Source organism: Zalophus californianus, chromosome 17 (assembly GCF_009762305.2).
Source record: "Zalophus californianus isolate mZalCal1 chromosome 17, mZalCal1.pri.v2, whole genome shotgun sequence".
Taxonomy (NCBI): Eukaryota; Metazoa; Chordata; class Mammalia; order Carnivora; family Otariidae; genus Zalophus; species Zalophus californianus.
Genome location: NC_045611.1, coordinates 33,406,600 through 33,425,350, shown reverse-complemented (window position 1 = coordinate 33,425,350; position 18,751 = coordinate 33,406,600). Strand labels below are relative to the sequence as shown.

At 41.8% G+C, this 18,751-nt stretch overlaps 1 protein-coding gene across 1 annotated transcript in view; it reads right to left on the bottom strand.

Moving 5' to 3' along the window:
• Positions 1–18,751, bottom strand: part of LOC113936589 (nuclear receptor coactivator 5-like) — a 38,880-nt gene that overhangs the window by 5,641 nt on the left and 14,488 nt on the right. The window contains exons 3-7 of the mRNA XM_027619984.2: positions 10,589–10,669; positions 7,858–7,940; positions 7,584–7,710; positions 4,156–4,355; positions 1,300–1,575 (exon numbers count right to left, since the gene is read on the bottom strand). Of these exons, the coding sequence (XP_027475785.1) occupies positions 1,300–1,575; positions 4,156–4,355; positions 7,584–7,710; positions 7,858–7,940; positions 10,589–10,669 (767 nt within the window). The remainder of the gene's footprint in view (positions 1–1,299; positions 1,576–4,155; positions 4,356–7,583; positions 7,711–7,857; positions 7,941–10,588; positions 10,670–18,751) is intronic.

The window sequence follows — 18,751 nt, the reverse complement described above, 5'->3', positions numbered from 1 at the left end:
AGAAAATGAATTGTCACCAGAAGTCTGCTGCAGAGGCTGGTGAGCTGCACAAGGAACAACTCGGGGAATTCAGGGAAGACCGTTATTTTTCTGACTTGGAGGTTTCTATGATCAAACAGAAACAGGATGTTAACTAGACTTGTTGCAGTCATCATTAGATGATATATACAAATATCAAATCATTATGCTGTATACCTGAAAGTAACAGAATATGTCAATTATACTTAATTAATAAATTACATAAGCACTCAGGGAAAAAAAAACCTATTGTCTTTTAAGTTTATGAGCCCCCCAACCCTGAGAAAGTAAGTACAATTAAAAAAAAAAAATACATTCGGGGCACCCGGGTGGCTCAGTCGGTTAAGCGTCTGCCTTCGGCTCAGGTCATTATCTCAGGGTCCATGGATGGAGCCCTGCTCAGTGGGGAGGCTGCTTCTCCCTCTCTCTCTCTGCTCTCTTGCTTTCTCTCTCTCTCTCTCAAATAAATTAATAAAATCTTCAATAAAATAAAATACATTCTACATTTTATAAGATGAATGATTTCTTTAAAGCTTTAACATGGCCCTAGAAGTTCAGCTATGTTTCCCCACAGGGACAAGTGATTATTATTTCTTCTCACCTACTCAACTCAAAACAAGTAAACTGAAAAGTCACCATTTTAACGAGTTTAGCTCATAACTGGAATGCTCTTTACAACCTTCAAGATTAGGAACTACTTCTTTATGTTTACCATATACTTAAAAGATAATCTACAAATGTATCAATTAACAAGCTGAAACTCTGAATCACAAAAGTAAATTGACTGGGAACAGAAACTATTTCCCACAAGTCAATCTATCTATACAGAAGTCATCCTATTTATATATTAAAAATCTGATTCAAAAGGAAATTCAGCTTCAAAAAAAGCATTTTAGTCTATAAAGGGTACACATTAAAATAGTGTAATTCCCGGGGCGCCTGGGTGGCTCAGCCATTAAGCATCTGCCTTCGGCTCAGGTCACGATCCCAGGGTCCTGGGATCGAGCCACGCATCGGGCTCCCTGCTCAGCAGGAAGCCTGCTTCACCCTCTCCCTGCTTGTGTTCCTTCTCTCACTGTGTCTCCCTCTGTCAAAAAATAAATAAAATCTTTAAAAAAAAAGTGTAATTCCTATGTGGAACATGTTCCTATCAGACACCTTTATATTACCGAAGTACAGTCTCTCAATTAAATAAAAAATTCTTAGTTTTCTTTCACATATGGATTTGCAGAATAGGAATTCCTGGGGTTTAAAATGGGGAGGGAAAACAGTGCCAAATACCTTCCAGTTGCCCCTTCCTGGTCTTCAGGTAGTCAATGAGCAGATTCAACTCATTCCCATACAAATGCATTCCCTCACTCAACAGGAAGAGAAGGTGCTGAATGCCCGAAGGGACAGAGTAGCCGGTCAGGCACTCCCGAGCCAGGAAGTCATCCACCAGATCTCCAGCCTGCAGAGAAATTCCAGCACATTCCTGCTGCTCCCGTTTTGAGAAAAATCTCCTGTATTCTTTAGCCACCAGCTCCAGGGCGTCTTCCAGGGGCATATGACGATGTACTAGGGACAAGAAAGAGCCTGCTTTATATCAAATGGGTGCCCTGATTCCTTTTAAAATCAGAAAATAACATAGTTAATCCAACTACATGTCGTTTAAACTGTGTCAGCTTTCAGTACAGATGTGACTGTCTACTGATCCAACTGGACTGGGACCCTCCACAGCAGGTATCAAACATTACATTGTCTCAAAATTATAACATGTGCAGCTTGGTTTACCGTTTCCATACAGACCCACTTTTCACAATTGGACAGCTTCACGCTACACTGATAGAGACAGAGAGAGAGAAAGAGAGAGATGGAAAGAAAGAGAGCAGAAACAGGTGTCATGTGTATCAATGGGAATTCTTAATGCTAAACAAATCTAGCCTAAAAAAAGGCAGGATGCAACTTCAACCATCGCTGGCTACTAGAAAAGTTTAAAAGGGAAAAAAACCCTAAAAGCAAAGGTGTTTGATTTGGTTCTAGCAATCCAGGTGGATAACTTGAGACAAGCATGATTCACAGAAGAAAACAAGCGGAAGCAGAGAACAGAGCCTTCAGAGAGGCAAGCAGGTGAGAAACAGGGCTGCTGGTTTTCATTACACACCTTTTAGTGTTCATCTCTTCACTCTGTATGTGTAATACTTTGATAAAAGGCAGACAAACAGACAGACATGTGGTGCAGGGCTTCTAGGCTCTGTCGCTGTAGGCCGAGGAGTAACCCACAATCCTTTACGGGGCTCTGCAGCCTTTAGCTCAGGCCTATGGGATCTTAAATCATGTTAAAAGCCTTTCCAGGTCAGGTCAGGAGTGCTCCAGGCCCTAAATACTACATATAAAATAAATTCTAGACACTAGGAATGGCTTCTATGTAACTTAATGGCTGTAGTCAATGCATACGTGTCTTCTAATCTCTCCTAGGTTTACCTACTGAGAATAAGACTTCATAAAAGTTTAATTTTAGATGAGAGGCCCCTACCCTGTCTTGCCATGTATCACATCTGAAGAAATTTAGGATCCAAGGGGCACTACAGAGCTACAGTGGAGATTATGGTATTTGGTTAAATCTTAAACTGTTTATTAAGGTTACATTCAGGAAGAAATATGAATGTGTATTTGCCTACAGGTGCTGAAGTTTCATTGTTTGACTGTCTTAAATGTTTGTCTCGGCACAGAAGCAGCTCCACGGGCTTCTGAATAATGGTTACATGCAAGGTATAAAACAAACTGTCAGCAATAATGCAATGTGAAAGAGGCCTACTTACTTTAGTGGTTATTTACTAAATGATCTTGCATGAATGTAAACAGATGTGATTAGTTCTCTGCACAAATTGTTAAATTAAACTGTTCCCCACCTCCATCCCCAGGAAGTTGGGATTTGTAATTTTTCAAAGTATGCCCTTTCTTTTACATTTTCAGAACTTATGCATGACATAAATGTGGGTTAGTCTTATTATTTGTTTAAAATAAATTAGACATTTTCTATGTTTAGAAAAACCATCGGTTCACACTCTCGGGAACAGTACTGAACGAGAGCTGACTGGGTGGGTACAGGCAGCTACACAGAGGCAAAGCAAATGGAATGGTCAGAGGAAAGGATGTCCTGGCATCCCCCAGATTATGGGAAGCCAAGTGTTCCTCACTATTGTTTTTTTTCAGACCCAACAGTATAGCTGGATTATAGGCCATCAGTCTGACACCGACTTCTCTGAAGGTCCCAGAAGCCACAGGCAGGATATAAATTCAGCTACTAGTGCTCCACTAGGTATCTGCCCAGAGGAAAGGTCTCCTGACTTAGCAGTGAAAATCCTACATTGCTATGGAGACTCAAGCTGAGATGCACCTGTTGGAGAAGCCCGCCTGGCTGCTGCCTACCCAGCAGAGGAAGGAAGCAGGGCTGGCCTGCATCTTGCACAGTGCCCGGTGCAATGAGGAACTCAGGAAGTCTGGACTGCACAGAACAGCACCAAGAGCTTCCACAAAGACAAGAGGACTACAGAACCCAGGCTCGTCTGGGTCTGACTCTAGGGGAGCTGCTGAGGGGCCCTCCACAAGGCAGATCCTCCTCTCTGGAAGCAGCAGCTCTGACCAGGAGGGAAACAGGAGGGTGGTCTAGGATGTGTGCATCTGCCTAAGTCTATGTATTTTAGGGAAGAAAAGGGCTCATTTTCGTGCACTCTCATGAGCCTAAGAATAATGAAATGTTTGAGATATCACAGGAAAGGCAAAGTTAGCAAGAAGCTTAGTCTAAAAGAATGCACGAACATAACATCTTTTAGACTTACCATTGAGGGCAGAAAAGATGGTGGTGAGATTTGGTCAAAAGTTCCTCTACATAAGAGAACTGCCCTGTTACATAATATTTTGGACAATATATTCTGGATTCTTAAGTAAGAAGCAATAAAGATGATTTAAGTTTCAGTTACCCTAATACACAGGAGAATACTTTGGGATACCTATTCAAGTCACTTCTTACTCAACTAGATCCAGTTTAGTTACTGACAAATATGAACCTTCAAAGTATACCAGCATACAAAGAAAAACTATTCATTTTTAAAGCAGGATCCATTTTAAGTGATAGTTCTAGAGAGCTAAACTTACTTTTGATAGACTCATGAAGCATAATTACGGTGCAAGAGGAAAGTTTTACATTAGACTGTTCAACAAGAATGCAAAATGGGGACCCATCGTCCTTAACTTCCTGGAGTGCTCTTGTAAGACTTGACTCGGAGGAGAGGTGAATCATTTCCACCACAAGGCCGTGATCCTGCAACCGATGACCTATGCTTGTTGCATATTCCCTTAAAAAAAAAAAAAAATACCACGCACACAAGAAAAAGGTGGGTTATTTTCAATCAAACATAAGAAAAAAACCCCTACATCACCAAGCAGTTGTTCCATAGATACTTTGATGACAAATTTAAGTGAGGTATAAGACACTATAATTTTACTGTACTTGGATAAGTGAAGTGGAAGATGCTGTATTTTTTCAAAAATCATGCATGCCTTGCAACTTGTTTTCATTCTTAGACACATTGAAAACATTCAATAGTACGTTATCCCTTTGATGGAATCAGTTAAGAGAACTGGAGGCAACTCTAGCCAAACGAAACTTACTTTTCCGAAAATGTGGTGTTCTCATACGGCTGACCACGTACAGAATTTTATAAAGAAAGCACAGTATGTCAAAGCCATGTTTTTGTGTGGCGTGATACACTGGATAAGCACCACAAACATGGCCAGCACTTTTCAAGGTGCAATCATTGATGAAATCATTTCAATTTAAAGACCATGAAAGAAAATGTAAGCTTGTTTGAAAGAACAGGTAAGACTATTATCTTCAGAAAAATAAGGGAATGCTCATCTGCAATTAGTTCTTGGGACAGACCAGTATTTGTTGAGGTCACTACAACTGCGACAATTCCTTGCTAGCAAGTAAATGGATGAGGGGTGCCTGGCTGGCTCAGACAGTGGAGTATGTGACTCTTGATTGCGAGTTCAAGCCCCGTGTTGGGGGTAGAGCTTACTTACATAAATAAATAAGTAAATGTATAGCCAAACAAACAAACAAACAAGAATAAATGGATGATACTGGAGTTCGCTATCCCAATCAGTATCAATCATCCCATAAACAACCTTGGATCAAACCCCAGAGTCCTCTCATCTCCCATTTTCTCAGCCTGGGTCTTCAAGTCCTAAAGAATCCATCCCAGACCTCTCCTTTGGTAAAGGAGATACACCAATACACTTGCTTAGAAACCTGCACAGAAACTTAGAAACCTCAAATGACATGATTCCCTGAAACCTCCTTGATTTACTTCCTTGGACCCTACAACAGTAGTCTGCTCTTCCGCTTATGTATCCTCTGCTTAGAGCAGGAACAACTCAGCATGTCCCATCTTCCACTTGTCATTTCTACACGGGTTTTATCTTATAGGCTGCATATGGTACAAAAGAGGAACTGTCACTTAATTATCTGTATATTCCTCACTGTGCTTAGCACACATAACAGGTACACATTAAATGCATGTTCTGTGAATTAAAAATTAAAATGATGGCAGGAAAAATGCTTTCCATGCAACTTAGGAGAGTAAATCATGATTTCAGGAAACGAATTCAAGAGGAAAACAAGAAAAACAAGACATGGTTCATATTTACATAGTGCCAGCCCATGAGTCAAAGCTATCACAATAATAATTCATGTTGGAGGACATGATTTGAAAATTAATTACTGTTTTGGAGTATCAAGGAATGAAGCAGCCAACCAATATATCACTACAAATCTTTCCGACATCAAAGTGACAACAGAGCAGGCAGCAAGGCCTAGTTTGCGGACTCTGGCAGATGCAGCCTGAACTCAGCCAAGAAGTCCCTAAGCTGCACCCACAAAGGGTCCTAATCCATGGCTAAATCCCAGAACTGCAGAACACTGGGCAGAAGAGCAGTTTCTGAATACCACCCCAGATGGAGGGGGAGCAGAAAAGCAATCTTGAGGACTCCTCTCACCAATCAACACCAGCCAGCCAGACTCTGGAGCTGGGAGACTGGCAAGGGCATTAAGGTGCAGGAGTCAAATGGCCGCTGGAGCCCATCACAATTCTAAAAGAGCTACAAGGTGCTACAGATCTATGTGATGCTTGCTACAAGTTCAAAGAAAGCTGATTTAGTCAAAGATTAATGTAGTTTCCCTGGATGATGCAAACGATTGCAGCAAAGTTGCTAAATGTTGAAGGAAAACCAACCCACTATGCATGCTGAGTCTTTACTGCCTCTGGTTCAAAACTGGTTTAAATTACCACATGATCAAATTAATCCAGGGCATGTCTGCTTCTCTTTCGATTATTAAAGGGAAATCCCACAATTTTCTAATGTAAAAGGAATTGGCCTCTCCCACCCTCCCCATGCTGTGACTGACCTCATTTCTTCAGTATGCTGTCTCCCAAGATCCAACCCAAATACCCTCCAAATGAGATGAAGCTATAATTTTGCTTTTACAAACTCTTACAGTAAAGATGCTATCTACAAATACATTAGATTTCTGTAAAGCAGATATCACCGAGTAAGAATTCTGAGTCATTTTGAGATTGTCGATTTTCACAAAGAGTGAGAACACCAATGCTGCCTTCTTGCTGAGTTATGTTTTGTGCATGCCTGGTCTCCTGTTCAGGAAGGATTAGTTCTCATGTCTGAGTCTGCAGTATCACTCACTCAGCACCTAGCCTGGACTAAGTATGCATGCCTCCAACCATTTGTCTACATGCTCTTAGCCAAGCACTACGAAACCCGACAGAATCCAGAGACACAATTATCATCACACATTAAGTCCCCTGTCTGCCTTCAAGTGCCAGCCAATGTGCGCAAGATCAGGGCACTATGCAGACCCAAAGGACAAACTGGAGACAGCCAAGAGGGCAGGAGACCAGGCCACAACTGCGCTGAAGTGGCCTGCATGAGTTATAGGTGTTAAGTGGTCTATACAAGTTACAAGTGTTAGTTGGCCTGCACAAGTTAGAGATGGAGAAGAGGGAACGGGCATCCCACACTGAAGGAAAAATAGCAAGGATAAAGGCTGAAAGGAATTCAACAAGCAGTTAAGAAATAAGAGGAACCTGTCTCTGAAATTATCAGTGAGGCCAACTTGTGGCGTCCTACACTAGACTGTCAGCGCCCCAAGGCAAAGGTTTGTCTGTTATGTTCACTCAAGTATCCCTTGAGCCTAGAACAGTGCCTGGCACACAGAACCCTGCCTGATAAGAGCCTTGGTTTTTTTTCCTGATTATGAAATCAATGGATACTCGTTGTAAAAAACTCGAGGAATACAGAAAACTGAGTAAGAGAGTAATCATCAGAAACCTCCCCAGCCACAGGATAGTAAACCCAACAGTGCATTCTTGTAATTCCTAGAGCAGTGTTCTAACAGCATTTCCAGAGTCTTTCCATTCTCAGCAACTTATGGATGTAAGGCTGAATACTTAATTATTCCGCTTGTACACATTCTCATTTGACAGGCTAGAAAGAAAGAAATATACCTCTGTTCATTGTTGATAGAAACAATAACGCAATCTGAAGGCCTCTCTCGATCACGTTCTTTCTGAATCACTTGATAAAAGTGCTGGAAAAGCCCTTCTTTCCAAGTGTCCCTGCTGCTGGCATCACCTGAAAGATATTGACATGTTCATGCTCTTGCAAGGGCAAAAGCAATCACTGAAGGTTTTCAGGGTTTTTTACAAAAGTGTAAATGAATGGCAACACCTCTATAAAGAATAGATGAAAACAGAAGGGGAATCTCAGCAAGACTCTTACCTAACTGAGTGGACTGGGGTCGCTCATGGCTCTCTTCGTGCCTTTTTGAATAATCAGCCACATTCCGCCGTAATTCTTTAATGCTATTGGATGCATGAAAATATAATAGTTTGTGCAAACGCAGTTTCCCTCTAAATGTGTCCCCAAAAGCCAAGAAATAAATACCAGGTCACCTGGCGCAATACGTATGCACCAAAAGAAAGGCCGTGTCTACACAGAGATAGACGCTCAATAATCTGTTCTCATTTCAGAATATTGTGAGTTTCTGGGATTTTTCTGTCCTCTCCCATTCACTTCCTCTTGCCTGTTAGGATGAAAAGTACTAGGTGGAGCCATTGATCTTTGTCAAGTCAGACTAATACAGACAGAAACTCATACTTGAAGGTGTTTATTTTAAAGAAGAGGAGATAATTTTATCAGACGTGTGTATCTTTTAAAGAAGAGGCACTTATCTCTGAAGGTCTTCACTGGATGTGGGTAAAAAAACAGTCAGTGAGGTCTGCTCACTTTACTCCTAAACACTCTACAGCTCCTGTGAGCCAGCTATTTTCCCTTGCTAAAGGCATGCAAATAGTGCACAGATGCTGGGTAATCTATTAGCCATCTAAAGTAGTCCCCTTTGCTGTGATTTAACAGAAGAAAGGGGGAATTCAATGCACTCTGTACGCTGAATCAGGTGTTTTTACTGCGGCTCTCCAGCATCCAGACACCAATGTGTCTGTCCACAAGGAGTGTCCTGCCAGGGAGAGAAGCACCTCGGCAGGCAGTGATTAGTTCCTTTCTCACCAGAGGCATCAGGCTGCATGGCAGAACAGCCACAGAACATGCTCAAACCATGACTATTCAGCAAGCTGCCAGCAAACATCGATCCCTTTGCTCTGCCCCTATACGATTTTCATTTGGGTTCTTGTCCACATCTAATTCCCTGACACAGCAAAGACGCAGCTCCAGACTTTTAGAGGCAAAACTTGTGCCTGAATCCTGAGCTACAAGAGAATGTTTCCTTCCCCCACACAGACTTTATCTCTGTCTACTGTCTCTGACAAACACTAGCCATTGACTCCAGAGGCCATTCCTCAAGCTGCCTGCTTTCTCTACCCCTTTCTAGGCTGTCTTCTTGCTGGTTTTCTCTCACACTTTGTACACTTTCTTTTAACAAAGTGGTCTGTAAAATGCCCACCACCACTCTAAGTAATTAGACAGGGTTTGGGGGGCACCTCAGAAGCTGGTACATGGTCATCCAGGAAAGGCAGTATGATGTTGAAATTGCAACTGCCTGGGTATGAATCTCAATGCTGTCACTTACTAATTGGGTAAGCTTGAACAAGTTACTTAACATTGCTATGCCTCAGTTTCCCCACCTGTGAAATGGGGCTATTGGAACCTACCTGGAAGTGTTGCTATGAGGATTAAATGAGTTAATGCAGGTAAAGCCCTTAGAACACTATCTGATGCAGGACAGGCCTTCAATAGACGTAAGCCATTATTATCTATCTCTGCCTTTAGGCTTCCTTCACACCAGAGCTAAGAAAAATCTCTCCTTCAGAAGATCACCTACCGGTGTAAGTATTCTGAGTCTCATTGTCAGGAAACGTTACCTGAGAAAGACTAACCCCCATTAACAGTCACTCCTGAATTCTATACTTCCAAGTGCTTCCGCAGCTGAGGAAGGCATTTTTCAATTTTGAATTATTAATCTAATCTGACACAAATCTCATCTTTAATGTAGGTGAGAGAGAGGCCCTGTCAAGGTCTATACATATAAAAATCAATTCAGATACAGTTCAAGGAAAACTGCTTTTACCAAAACTACAGAGGTAGATCCAAAGCAAGAATCCTGAAGTGCCATGTTGATTTACCTATTTAGTTACTCAGAAGAACTCCACTGCTTAATGTGACAGACTAAACTAAGTAAGACCACCTTCAAAACTGGTTTAAAGACTTCAGAATCCAACACAGTGGTCAAAACCAATGGGATCAATTACCCTCCATGACATACCGTTATGTGAAAGAAGCAAGTTCTAGAACAATATACCAGTGTGATTCATTTCAGTTAAAAATAAAGGGGGAAAATGGGGAGAACTCTGAAAGGGATTTTTACTTTTTAATATCAAACACTTTTATATCTGTTTATCCATTCCTGAGAGAGAGAGAATGGGCGAGGGAAGGGGCAGAGAGAGAATCTCAAACAGACTGCATTCTAAGTGTGAGCCGGACACAGAGCTTGATCTCATGGCCCTGATATCATGACCTGAGCCGAAATCAACAGTCAGACACTTAACAGTCAACTGAGCCACCCAGGTGCCCCAAACCATTTTTAAGTGACTTTATTTATACTGGGATACTGATTCACCTCATAACCAAAATAAATTTGCATTTTCAGAGCATATACCCATGGTCATATGGTAGCACAAAAAAGGTGGAGAGGTGTTGGAAGAAGGGAGTCAAGGGCCTGCTGCAGTGGGTCACCCAGGCAGAGCCCACAGACGGGCTCGGGTGGTCGAGTCCCTTCAGTCTGTAGGTCTGTTTTAGTTACTAGAGTCCAAATGACTATGGAAAGGGAGAAGTTAAAGCAGAATGGCTTAATATGATCAAGTTGACCTGAGGGACTTCCCAAAAAGCAAATATTAATAGCATCAATTTTAACAAACACATAAGTCTGCACAGTAAGAACACATCTAAATTACTACTAAAGCTTTTAGCAAATTGAGCCACAACAATAAAACTTTACCTTAGCATGTCTTCACCCTCCTTTAAGTAGCCCTCTTGGGGAGAATAAGAAGTCGGCAGAAAAGGTTTATATGGCTTGCTGCTAAAAAACCAACAAAGACAAAATTACACTTAGGAAGAAATTATTTCCCATAGCCCACACGTTAGTTTCCACAGTTTTGGTACACTCAAAGGTGATTAAATCTTCAGTTAAACTGGATTTTTAAAACTCGAACAATGATTTTCTCAAGACTTTTTTTTTTTCCCAGAATCTCTATTCTATCCTGTAATGCCTATTTCTATTTTTGTCTAGTTTGTTTGCTCAACTGCTTTTCCAGAGTTGACAACTGAAAGCACAGCTCTGTCACAAGAAAAGACCATTATAATAAATTCACCAATGGAAAGGGGCTTCAACATAATGAATCAGATTTACCCAAATGTACTGAATTAAACAAAAAAAAAAAAAGTAAGAATGTAATGCTGGTGGTGTCTGGTAATTTTTTAAAAATCTTTTTTTTTAAAGCTTCTCTTTGGTAGATGCTCCACCAACACCCCCATTAATTTTCATGAATTATCTGCCACCTTTAATGTATCTATCTGACACTAACTCCACAATGGCACTTATGAAAGAACGTTCCTGAATCATTCGTGTGCCTCAATTCTAAGCACTCAAGGTCCTCCGTTAAGACCACTGTTATGTTTACATGCCAAATGCATTTGATACACATCGACACTGTCCTCCTCATTCAAAAGTTGTGTGGTTAATGAATAACATAGATGTAAACCTAAGACAAAAATAAGGGGCAAAACCTAAGAAGAAAATGCCTGCTACAAATTGTTAGCTGAAAGAAACAAGGGGCTGAGCAAGATTAACTATTATGAATTTGGACCGAGAGGGTTAAAGACTTATTAGAAAGCTTTCCTTTTCCAAAAAGGATCAGGAGCACAGATGCTCCACTCGACCCTCTTCTCAATGATCCTAGCCAAGTTTGAAGGCCACGAGAAGGAATAAGCAGATGGTTCAATGTGAGTAAGTCAAAAGGAAGTTGCATTTGCCTTATTCGGCTTCCTAGCAACTAGACTGAATGATGCCAAGAAAGCCAGCCGGCTCTAAGGAGAAACGCTGCAGGACACTTGGAACCCAGTGGTCGGGCAGGGGAGAGAAGGCCCCCAGACACCCTCACCTGGCAAAACAAATCCAGTACCGCCTGACACCCAACAGACACCCTCATCAGGACCTTCCCTTTCCCTTGCGGTTCCCACTCCAGCCAGCCCCGGCCACACTGATGCCAACCCCTTGACTACCAGGACAACCTTTCAAACTCCAGTAACATCAGATGAGCAGTCTGGCCCAGCCATCAAAGAATAACCTCCCACTTCTCCAAGGGAGGCAAGGCCCAAAGCACTCAAGGCACCCCAGCCAGCTGGACAAAGGATTCCATAGGCCAAAAGGCCCGCGCTCAGACACTGCGGCCCAAGCACTGAGACAGGCAGGCAGACGTGTATACTGGCTGGGATCCCAGAGGCCTGAGAAACAACCCTCCCAGAGCCACAGTGTCTTCCTCCTTTTCTCCTCCTTCAAAACATTCCCTAAGTACTGTAGAGGCTGGGGGTTCCCAAATGGGCTGCTTAAAGGAATCACACTCAGGCAGGAATTGTCTTTGTGTAAGTACATAAATAGGCACACGAAATACATCTGCAATACAATGCAAAAGGCCTGGATATTATTAAACGTTGCAAGGTTACTCTAAGCCCTGGCACTACCACTGTATTCTGCCATATATTCTGGGTCTCCCTCTAACTGGTGGCACCCATTAAAACTTCGGTTCCCCTCCTACTCTGTGGGTAGCATGTCAGCCACTGTCAAATAGAAAATGGGACGTCTAATTACAAATCTATCTTGGGAATTGAATACAGTTTCCAACATGTTCAATGAAAATGTTTTCAATGCATTATACTTAAGCCTTGTGACAACCAATTAAGCTGGGTATTATCAACCTCCCCACCCACACTTTTTAAAAACAAATGAGGAAACTGAGAGTCAGGTCACACGACTTGCTACACAGCTAAGCTATAAAGCCCAAATTCAAATCCAGGTGTGTCTGACTCTAAAACCCAAGCTCTCCCCAATACCTCATAGCCCAGAAACTCTGGGCTTAACCCAGGAGGTCTGCAAGCGAAAGAAAAATAGGAAAAGCAATGAAAGAAGGACAAATATAAGGGATAGATATTAAGTCATGCTGTATTTTTATGGAAAGTAGATTCATGTGGGCATAAAAAATTCTCATTTGAGAACATAGAGAATATGGCAGAGGGCTCCACAGTGAAATGGCTGCCTGCCCACGCCTCTCCCAGCCATGCTCCAGCCCACAAAGAGCCTCCTCCACACATCTGGGTGGACCACCTAAGGAAGAGCAATCCACGATTCAAGCCTCAAGACCGATGTGGAGGAACCAGAATTCTCATATGCCACTAGTACAAAAGGAAAATGGTACAATCACTTCAGAGAATCATCTGGCAGTTTCTTATGTGAAACACATAATCCAGCCAGCCCAATCCTAGACATTTACCTGATAAAAATGAAAGCACAGGTCTACTCAAAAACTGCACGAACGTTCACAGCAGCTTTATTTGAAATAGCCAAAAACTAGAAATGTCTAACCAGAGGAAGATGGGAAAACAAAGTATGGTGCAGCCTGCCCAGGCCACCACCATAAAGCATCACAGGCTGGGTGGCTAAAACAACAGAAATTTACTGTGTCAGAGTCCTGGAGGCAGGAACTCCAGGATCAGAATGTTAGCATGTCCAGTCCCAGTGAGAGCTCTCTTCCTGGTCTGCGAAGGCCACCTAATTGCTGGGTCCTCACACGGCCATTTGATAACATGTGCACAAGGAGAGAGAGAAGACTTTTCCTCTTCTTATAAGGCCATCAATCCTACGGATTAGGGCCCCACCCTTCTGACCTTTTTTAATCTTACTCTGCTCCTAAAAGCCCTGTCTGCAAATACAGTCATGTTGGGGGGTAGGGCTCCAACATATGATTACAAGGAACACAATTCAGTCCATGGCACCATAAAATGGAATACTACCCAGCAACAAAGAAATGGAAGTACTGATCCACCCAACAATACAGATGAATCTCAAACTAATTATTCTGAAAGAAACCAGAAACTTCTCCATAAAAATATGCACTGTATGATTCCATTTAAATAATTCACAGAAATTATATATACAATATATAGAAATGTATAGAAAATGCAAGCTAGGGGCGCCTGGGTGGCTCAGTCGGTTAAGCGTCTGCCTTCAGCTCGGGTCATGATCCCAGGGTCCTGGGATTGAGCCCCACATCGGGCTCCCTGCTGAGTGGACAGCCTGCTTCTCCTTCTTCCTCTGCTTGTGCTCTCTCACTCTCTCTCAAATAAATAAATAAAATCTTTAAAGAAAAACACAAAAAAAGAAAAGGCAAGCTAATATATTGTGATAAAAGTGATAGACCAGTTGCTGCCAAGAGAAGGGGGAATGACAATGACGAATAGGGAAACTTTGGGGGATGATAGCTGTGTTCATTACCTTGATTGTAGTGCCAGTCATCACATGTCAAAACTGAAGTTGTACATTTTAAATATGTGCAGTGTATTTACTATATATCAATATTACACATCAATAATCATACATCAATAAAGCTGAAAAAAATCCAAGCTTTTTTCCCGTTTCATTTTTTCCCTCCGTAATATCAATGTGTTTTTTTCTTTCCTTTTTTTTTTAGAGTTTACTTATTTATTTACTTTTAAGTAATCTCTACACCCAATGTGGGGCTCAAACTCACAACCCCAAGATCAAGAGTCACATGGTCTTTCGACTGAGCCAGCCACACGCCCCAACATCAAAGTGTTTTCAATGTGTTCCAAGTTTTAGCACTGGTAAGAAATCATGCAGATTCTGATGTCTTTACCTGGAGAGAACCTTACACATCTATTCAAAGATAGTCCGTCGAAACACTTCCCCACTATTTCAAATTAAATGTACATGTCACTCCCAAAGCCTCCAGGAATGCTAGTACGATTATTTTTAACTTGTTACTATTGTATCTCAATTACTTCAACTTATTAGACAGCTGATCTATTAAGTTCTCAGGGTAGGACCCACTGGGGATAAATTTTAAAATTAAAAAGATTTTTAAGAATCTACTCTTAGAAGTTCCATCATAATTTCAAATTTCACTAAAAACAATTTGAATTTTAACACTCCTCTGGAGAAATTTCAATCAAGACTCCAGAAATAGGAAAAGAATAGTACCATGGCACTGTCAAAGGACACAAACCAAAAAAAGTCATAGGTTTCCTCTATGATATTCTAAAAAAAAAACAGGGTGAATACACAGCTAAACACAGTGTCACCATGCAGTTCAGCAATCACACCCAACTGATTTGAAAACGTATGTCCACATAAAAACCTCCCCATGAATGTTTATAGCAGCTTTATTCATAATGGCCAAAAACTGGAAGCAACCAAGATGCCCTTGAATAGGTGACATAGATAAACAAACTGGCACATCCAGACACTGAATTTTATTAAGTGATAAAAAGAAAAGAGCTATCAAGCCACAAAAAGACTTGACTAAATCTTAAATGCATATTGCTAAGTGAAAGAAGCCAGTCTAAACAGCCTACATACTATATGGTTCCAATTATAAGACATTCTAGAAAAAGCAAAACTATAGAGATGGGTGAAAAGATCAGTGGTTGCCAGAGGTTTGACCCGATGGAATTGAATAGGTGAAGCACAGGGGTTTTTTCCAGGCAGTGAAATTATTCTGCATGAAACAGTGATGGTGGATACATGACACTATGCATTTGTCAAAACCCACTGAACTTCACAGCATAAAGAGTGAACCTTAATGTATGCAGATTTTAACAAATCATTTAGAAGTCGAGAGAATCCCAGGATGGAATACAGAACGTGACAAAACAATTACAAATTGTCTATGAATGTATGAAACAACCTCACAGAAGGAAGGGAGGGAAAAGGTAGGAGCTCACCTTTGTACAGCTTTGCAGAGAACCAGGTGGGAAAGGATTTGGCCCACGGCTGTAGCTTTCCAACCCTTGCTCTAAAGCCTAATGAGGCCCTCAAGTGGTAACTTTCAGAAGCCTGTAAAAGGAGGGCCATGTGATGTGGGATCCATGCCACAGGGAAGAAGGCCAGACCCACGGCTTTGCCCGCATCTGGTCCAGAGTCGATGCCAAAGTCCTGATCCGGACTTAAACGATACCTAACGCCCAGCCCCCACCCTTCCACAGCTCCCCCACCCCCACCACCAGTCTGACCTAATTCTCTACTTCCACGGGCACTCCTGGGGGGCTCCCCCCATGGCAACTGGCATGTCTTCTAGTTGCTACCTTTAGAAGGGCCTTGCCCCTGTGCGTCGCACTGTCTTAAAACACTTCCCCCCCACACACACAAATACCCACATGGCAAGCTCCCCCGCTTCCATCCAGGGTTCTGCCCAAATGTCACCTTCTCTGTTGGGCCCTCCCTCACCTTCCACACCACCTGTGCTCCCTGCCCTCTGACCCAGCTTCACTTTTCTCCATGTCACTCATCAACACACACACACACACACACACACACACACGCTTTAAAAATAAGCTTTATTTTTTACAACACTTCTAGATTTTCAGAAAAATTGTAAAGACAGTACTATATAAGAAAGTTCCCATATAACCTACACTTAGTTTCCCCAATTATTAACATCTTACATTTGGACTACATTTGTTATAACTAGTGAACCAATATTGACACACTATTATTAAAAGAAGTCCATACTTTATTCTGATTTCCTCAGTTTTTACATACTGTATTTCTTTCTGGTCCAGGATACCACATTTCATTTTTTGGTCATGTCTCCCTAGGCTCCTCTTGGCTGAAGCAGTTTCTCAGACCTTCCTTGTTTTTGATGACCTCGACAGTGTGGAGGAGCACTGGTCACATACTACATATTTTTATTTATTTGTGTATTATCTCATCCCAAGCAGGAAGGTAAATTTCTAGAAGACAGGGATTTTTGTCTGTTTACGGTTTCCCCAGCAACTGGAACAGGGCTTGCCACAATGTAAGTGTTCAATGAGTAACTGCAGAATGAATGAATTTGCTAAAATGAATGATTTTTTTAAAACACTAAATTCCCTAGACCTTCAGGTTTCATAGAGCCCAGCCCTTCTCATTTAGCACATGAAGACAATTAGGTCTTAAAGGGTTAAGTAACTTTCTTTTTCTTTTTTTTTTTAAGGATTTTATTTATTTGACAGAGAGAGACACAGCGAGAGAGGGAACACAAGCAGGGGGAGTGGGAGAGGGAGAAGCAGGCTTCCCGCCAAGCAGAGAGCCTGATGTGGGGCTCAATCCCAGTACCCTGGGATCATGACCTGAGCTGAAGGCAGATGCTTAACAACTGAGCCACCCCGGCGTCCCCTTTCCTTTGGTTTTTAAGATTTATTTATTTATTTGAGGGAGAGAGAGAGAGAGAGAGAGAGAGAGAGAGAGAGAGAGAGAGAGAGTATGCAAACAGGAGGGAGGGGTAGAGGGAGAGGGAGAGAATCCTCAAGCTGACTCCTTGCCAAGCACAGGGCTCAATCCCACAACCCTGCGATCATGACGAGCTGAAATCAAGAGTTGGATGCTCAACCGACTAGGCCATCCAGGCACCCCAGGTTAGGTAACTTTCAAGTTACAGGAACCAGAACTAGAACCTCCTTGACCTTTTGTGACTGCCACAACCAGAAAACCAATATTTGACTGTACACAAGGACCCCTCAACCACTGTCGGTCTGACACTTCAAGTTGCCCACAGGGAACTTGGGAGCTGATACTCATTCTCAGCAACCTCAACAGCTTTTTTTTGCATAATGGTGTTTATCTGGGTCAATGACTTGAATATTTTATTGCATTTTTGCCTTATTATTTTATAAACATAAGGGAAAAAACAAAGGGAAAAAAATGCTGACACCATTAATTAGGAGAAGTCATCTAGCAGGTGACAAACAGAAGTGAGATCTTTTAGGTCAAATCAGATTCTACCGTAGGCCTTGGCTGATCACCTGAAACCAGCACCAAGTGCTAGAAAACCCTATGAATGACCGTGTAAACAGAGAGATGTGAATACCCTGCTACGATAGATACTATTTTTTCCTCATTCCTTATCTTTTCAGGAAAAGATATCAAGGATTCCTTCCACTCATTATACCTGTATGGTAACATTTCAACATGTGCTTTAGTGATAACCAAATAGGAATCCAATAATTGTTGGGTAAAATCTGCTAAGCATGAACTTGAAATGTATACTTTCAGAACTCACCCAGAGCCTAAACATAGCATGGTCTAAATAAATACTTGCAGAACACATGAAGATGAAGTGATTCAAAACTTTATCAGAAATGAACAATATGGGGGGGGAGCTTGGATGGCTCTGTCAGTTTAAGCATCCGACACTTGATTTCAGCTCAGGTCATGATCTCAGGGTCATGAGACTGTGCCCCACGTCAGGCTCTGCAGTGGGCGTGCAGTCTGCTTAAGATTCTCTCTCTCTCTCTCTCCCTCTGCCCCTGCCCCCTACTCTCTCTAAAAACAGAAAAAAAAATGCTGCATAAACATGGAAAAATTATTTCTAGTGCTTCTACTCTTCTATATATTCCACACAAATACTAGATATTAAAGCAAATGCTGTTTAGATACAGAGAAGTGTTCTTTGCCAAACTTGTATTCTGGGAAAGTTTATAAACTTCAAGCATATCAAACAGATAGACTTAGGAAAATTCTACTTATGTGTTTTTTACTCTATCTTCTTCCAAAAGCCTTAAGGGTGCTACCTAAGAAAGTTGATTCATATATGTTAACATCTCATTAAGCAGTATGATTGGGATATAAGATAGTTCATACACACACACACACACACACACACGTAGTATCAAAGCTTTTCATGTTAAGCTTTTTCTATTTCATTATTTTTATCTTTCTTCAAAGATTTTATTTATTTATTTATGAGCGAGACCACGTGTGCACGAGCACAAGCAGGGGGGAGGGGCAGAGGGAGAAGCAGACTTCCTGCTGAGCAGGGAGCCCCACTCTTGACTCCATCCTAGGACCCCCAGATCATGACCTGAAACAAAGGCAGACGCCCAACCAACT